Source organism: Marmota marmota, unplaced genomic scaffold, assembly GCF_001458135.2.
Source record: "Marmota marmota marmota unplaced genomic scaffold, marMar, whole genome shotgun sequence".
Lineage (NCBI taxonomy): Eukaryota > Metazoa > Chordata > Mammalia > Rodentia > Sciuridae > Marmota > Marmota marmota.
In genome coordinates, this window is record NW_026000196.1 from 18287037 (window position 1) to 18293036 (window position 6000).

The 6000-nt window shown below is 39.5% G+C and overlaps 1 protein-coding gene across 1 annotated transcript in view; it reads right to left on the reverse strand.

Annotated features, from left to right (window-relative positions):
• Positions 1–6000, reverse strand: part of Chsy1 (chondroitin sulfate synthase 1) — a 78532-nt gene that overhangs the window by 71151 nt on the left and 1381 nt on the right. Inside the window, exon 2 of the mRNA XM_048790146.1 lies at positions 5839–5998. Coding sequence (XP_048646103.1) covers positions 5839–5998 — 160 coding nt within the window. The remainder of the gene's footprint in view (positions 1–5838; positions 5999–6000) is intronic.

A 6000-nucleotide genomic window follows, 5' to 3' on the forward strand; every position in this document is an offset into this window, starting at 1 on the left:
CTCCCCACTCCAATATAGTTTTATTACAAACAACTACTGATTATAAAACAACTAAAATATATAGAATATAAAAAAGTCTTTTAGCATCATGGTGTATATATTATTTTACACTTTCTTTTCTATACTACACAAATATCTAAGTTTAGTTTGATTATAAACGAAATGGGCCTCATGCTGCCTATACTATTTCATAGCACAGTCGTGCTCAAGTATATTTTGAACTTCTTCATTTTGAAAAAAATATTTCAGCCACACTGCTTTTCCCTTTCTCTCAGTGCTGGGTGGGGATGGAACCCAGGGCCTTGTATATAGTAGGCAGGCACTCCACTACCAAGCCAAAGCCCCAGACCCACACCATCTTATTGGTATGAAATATAGATCACAATACAATTAAATCAGTTCAATTAATCATGATCCAAACTTCCTGATGGACATGTAAGGTACTTTAAATATCTTTTTCATACATTTCAAATTTTCCTTTGGGAAACTTCTAAATGAATTGCTAGATTTCAGGAGAGATGCATTTTAAAGTTCTTGATAAATACTGCCAATCACCCCCCAACCGTCAAATAAGTAACAATTTGTCTTTGGATTTTTGCCCATTCTCTAAATAGTTAGGCTGTCAACTGATCTTCAGAAACTCCAAACACACCAAGCTACTCTCCGCTGAAATACCACCAATAGCTCTGGACACCCATACCACAAAACCCAATTCCTTAGCCTGGCCCTGAATGTCCCTGCCTGCTACTCCGTCATCCACAGCTCACAGCTCAACTCCAATGAACTGTCCCTTTCTCATCCATCATTTCATTATTTCTTCATATTTCATGTTTTAGGAAACATACTATTCTGTCTCAAAAACTCCTACTCATCCTTCAAGATTCAGCAGGAAAGAAAGGGTGGGAGTGTGGGTGAGACTGCCCTGATCCTCTTCACGCAGTGTAAGCCTCTTTCTTCTGTACCCCCCAGTAATTCGTTCAGGCACCTCCCTCATCATCAATCATCATCCATTTCCTTCCCTGAACTAAATTCTGTACGGATTGAGGCCCAGCACTGGTAATCTACTTTTAATAACTAGCACCTTAACTCATGGACAGGGAAAAGTCAAACTGCCATATGATGAGAACACAACCATGGCTATGCTTGGAATATTCCAATCGGAGACAACAAGATCTCAAATCACGATATTTAAAACTACCCTCATTTTCAGGACCACATTTTTCACTAGTCTTTTTCTACAGGTAATACACACTTGAAATGGATTGTGCTGCAAAAGTTCACTTAGAAGTTATTTGATTTTATATGTAAAAACCTTCCATATAAATGTCTGCCAAACAGAACTGCATCTAAGAAAGTGAGTACTGCTCTAAACTGGTTCAAGATAAACATGGTGAACTTAGCTAAAAAAAATAAGGAAATGAACTCTGAGATATATAAAAGAGGAGCAGTTCATTAGGGTTGGTAAAAGGAACAGTCTGCCTTCTTTCAAAGTATTGGGAAGAGGTCATTAACTGATACAATAGTACCTTGAAATAAGAGTCCTGCATCCACAGCTGGTGTTTCTCACCTTTTCTTCCCCACAGTCCCCTACAGACAGATACTAATCTTTATAGGTACCCTTTATCACTCTTGGGCAAAGAAGGCAACCAACCAAGTCTTTCTTCTGAGAAAGAAATAAGCAAACTGTCGCCCATCAGTCCCAGGAGAAGTAAGAACCAAGACAAATAAGAAGTGTTGGATTAGATCAGTGTTCTGAGATTTAAATGAACTAAACAACTAAATATGTATGCTATTTTTTTAATCAAAACTTTGACAAAAAATAAAATAAAAATATGTACACAACTCCCCCCGCAAGAACATGTAAGTGTAGCCAAGAAATGTCTGAAACAGATGACAAAGGGGACTTTGTCTACCGGATATTAAAATATTATTCAACCTCAAATAATTTTAATGGGTGGTACTGGCATAAGAATAGACAAAAAAATATCAATAAAACAAAAGAGGAAGTCCAAAAACATACCCAAGAATTTTGAATATGATGAAGATGGTATTTCAAATTGGTTGGGAAATGAGAGCTTACTCAACACATGGTGCTCAGACAATATACTATGTGGAAGGAAAAAAATGAAGCGGAGATGACTTCTATCCTTTCTAGCATTAGAAAAAAAAAAGTTACCTTTTCAAATCTCCCTAGGGCAATAGTTTTCAGAACTTAAGGAAGGAGTTATAAAATCAGGGAAAGACAGACTGAATTGCATAAACAGTTAACCTCTGTTTAACAAAGAACATATTAAGAAATTTTTAAAAATGGAGAAAATTTGGATTGCAGTTAGTAACTCAAGACATTCGGAACAAGGCATTCCCACAACATGCTGATAATCAACACAATAAATTATTTTAGGGGAATCATAGTATTTTAAAGTGAAATTACCTAGAATACAAATAACTTTGTAGATGAGTCAAAATAAATTATTTTCTGTTTATTTGCAGAATCCCAACTACTCACCCTTTTCCCTGCTTAAATGCTTGAGTGGCTTTTTCATTCACTTAGAATAAAATTCTGAAAGACTAGACACTGTAAGCCCATTTCCCTTTCTTTTACTGGCCATGTTTGGGTTCCTTTCCAAACTATTTCCTGCCTTGGATCTTAACAGTTCTTCCCTTTGCTTCACATGCTCATCAATGATATTCAGACAACCTGTTCCTCATTATCAGATCAAATGGCCTAAATGCCACTTTTTCTAAAGCCTTCCCCAACTACCTAATATAGACAGGGCACCTCCCAGCCCTGCCCTTACCCTGTTCTATTTTCTCCACAGTGCCCACCACTTGCTGAAACCCTCTTTTTAGTGTCTGTCCCTCCCCCTGGAACAAGCATCTGTACTGCTATGTCCTCAACCTCAGCGAGTCTAGATCCACAGGGGCCATGCATGTATTTGCTTTACAAAGGGATGAATCCAAAGTGCAACTGAACATTTTGATGAACCAAGAATACTCCTACGAACCCAAACGCTATGTCTCTAGTCATAGTCTATAGAAGTCAGATCTGGCTGGTCTCTGATCTACTGCACTTCGAGTTTTATTTTGCCTCCTGTTTAAATTCTATATTTTGTCTGCTGCTAGCTATCACTGCCCTGCCATCTCTTGGTGGTACCTACCCTTATTACAAGCATTTGGCAGGTCTAGAAAGTAAAGTATGTAAGGACGAGGTTGTTTTATCATTAAGATGCAGTAACTTTAGTGCAGACAGGCATATCTTCTTGAATATCTCAAGAGATTTTTAGATCTTCTATAGATTTCAAACAGTTCTTGGAAAGAAGAGGTTGATAGTTACTAGTTCTAAACCTAAATTTTGACACTTTCAGTATCTTACAACACACTATCCTCTTACTAAAAGTGTTAGCATCTCCTTCATCCATAAGTTAAACAACAGGTTTAAAAAGAAAAGTGAAATTTTTTTCCTGAGATTAAGAATAAATTTGCTTTCCAGAAGAAATATAAAACTGAGCACACCCAGTTGCAACTATGATTTCACCTTGCATTAGAAGACTCGAAATTCAAGTCTACTTAACATACAAATCTGTACATGGAATTTCCAATTTGAGAGTTCAGTGTGGACTTTTGGCCTACAAAGCACAACAAAACTGTAATCATAAGTTACACCCTATAAACTCCATCCCAATTCAGGCCTTCCCTAAAAGTTCCTTAAGGCTAAAATTGTCTTGTGCCATCTCCTGAAGCCAATCTAAACACAGGGTAGACAGGAGGGGCAGACACTCTAACTGGTAAGGTAGGCCCACCCTTAGACTCCAAGTATGCTGAGTTTTTCAAATTAGAGAAATAAAAGCTATGCAAGAAAGTTGAAGGAATGACTGCAAACCTCTGGTAGGGGTCTTCATTTCTCAGAAAAGCAGAGGTGTCTCAAAGAAGGAAGAACCCAGGCCAGAGGGCAAACTGTGTTTTTACTTTCCTCAACTGCCTATAAGAAAATAAACAAAATCTTAGTGTGTGTGTGTGTGTGTGTGTATATGTGTGTGTGTGTGTGTGTGTTTTAAATAAAAAAGGAGGTAGGAGATGTGGACAAGAAACCAAAAGTCAGAATGTCAAACATGGACTTTGGGAAACTATCATGGAGGGTAAACTAGTAATTCTGGATTGCATTACATTTTGAGTATGCTGGTATTTGTTGGGGGCATCGGACAAACTACTATGGTAATTGTCCCTAGAATTGTGATTTCACATGGCCAGCCATCAAACTGTAGTCATGTGGACTCACCAATTTCTGATGTGGATGTTTCTCTGGACAAAGAGTATAAAACCCCAAGTAAATCATGGTACACCTAGGAGAGAACCTGATCTGATAGCTCCCAAACTGATGTATTAGTCTATAGTTATAATACCTAAATTCTTTTTACTTGTTCTATTTAGATATACATGACAATAGACTATATTTTGATGTATTACACATATATGGAGTATAACATTCTAATTGGGATTCCATTTTTGTGGTACAATACCTAAATTTGAAGCTTTTCAACTGCTCAGAACTATTCTTGGCAGAATGTGGAGTCTGGACTTCAACAAGATAATGGAAACATGTAGGAATGGGGATTAAGTCATTCAAAGGGCAGTCAAGCTCTTTGACCTTGTTTCTCAATACTTCCTCCTTTAAAAGGAAGGAAAGATCTGTATATGCTAGTCCCATTACAATATCTAATGCTTGAAAACATGAAAGAGCAGTACTGAATTTAAAAGCTGAAGTTACAAAGGCATTTAAAACAGAAAAAAAAAAAAAGAAAAAACAACATAACAAAACCCCCAGCAACTATTATAGCCTTGCTCAGTACTGACTGATCTAAAAGTTCATTCCCAAAACATTCGAGCTCTAAAATCGTTCCTGACACTGGCTTGTTTTTGTGGCCTGATGAACTCCAGTGTTTTCTATATTTCACACATAAAGTTTCCACCAAATCCCTTTACTGAGTGTACATCCCTCTCCTACTTTAAATTCACTCCACTACAAATCTGATTCTAACCATGCCGGCCATTCCAAAATCATCTCCTTTCTAAAGACTGCTTTGGCTAATCCCTTTGTTAATCCTTAACATGACTACAGCCACTTTTATGACTCATTTAGCCAACTAGGCTTCAGTTACTGGATAACATGCATGTACCATAATTGATGAGCTAAAGAACGCGGGAATGCTGCCTTCCACGGAATCTACCACGGGAAATGATTTTTTTCTCCAAGGCTCTTTTTCTCTCTGCTTTTCAGACCGGTGTGGTGAAGTGCACAGTGGGCACCCCCTTTCGTTCACCGGAGTGCCTTCAACTGTAAAATCTAGAAGTATGCTATGGAAAATCTCTAGCCAGATTAACTTATATGAGCTCTAGCTGTGCAAGAGCAAATGTGCTCATTTTAGAGAATCAAATTATAACCTCACTTGCCACCACTACCACAGGTACTGGGCTATGAATTTTCCTACAACCTACAACCTCAAGAGACAGACGCATTTAGTCAGGCCCATTTAACAAAGGAGGAGACTTGGACACGGAAAGCTGAAGTGCCTTGCAAAAGGTTAGGACGAGGCACACCCACAGAGTCACTCTAGTCCATCCGACCCCAGAGCAGGGCTCCTGAGCCTTGTGCTCGCTATCCTGCCACCCATGACATCAGCTGCCAATGTCGGTCATCTCCTGAGAAAAACACCTGGATCCCCCAAGAAGTCTGGGAGCCTCGAGTCTGATAACTAGACAAGGGCAGGAGCCACTGAACAGGTAATGTGGCGCACCCGGATGCAGAATGCGGGAGGCTGTACCCAGAAAGAAAGGGCTCACCTGTAGGCAGCCACAGCGCGGGTCTGCAGGTATTTCTGGGCAGTCATAACTCCCACGAAGAGAAAGTTCCTGTCGCGCGGGCCACCATCCGGGGCCGAGCCGTGCAGCCACAGCTGCGCCCCCCGCACATTGCCGCGCACTCCGCCGGCCTGGGACGCTGCT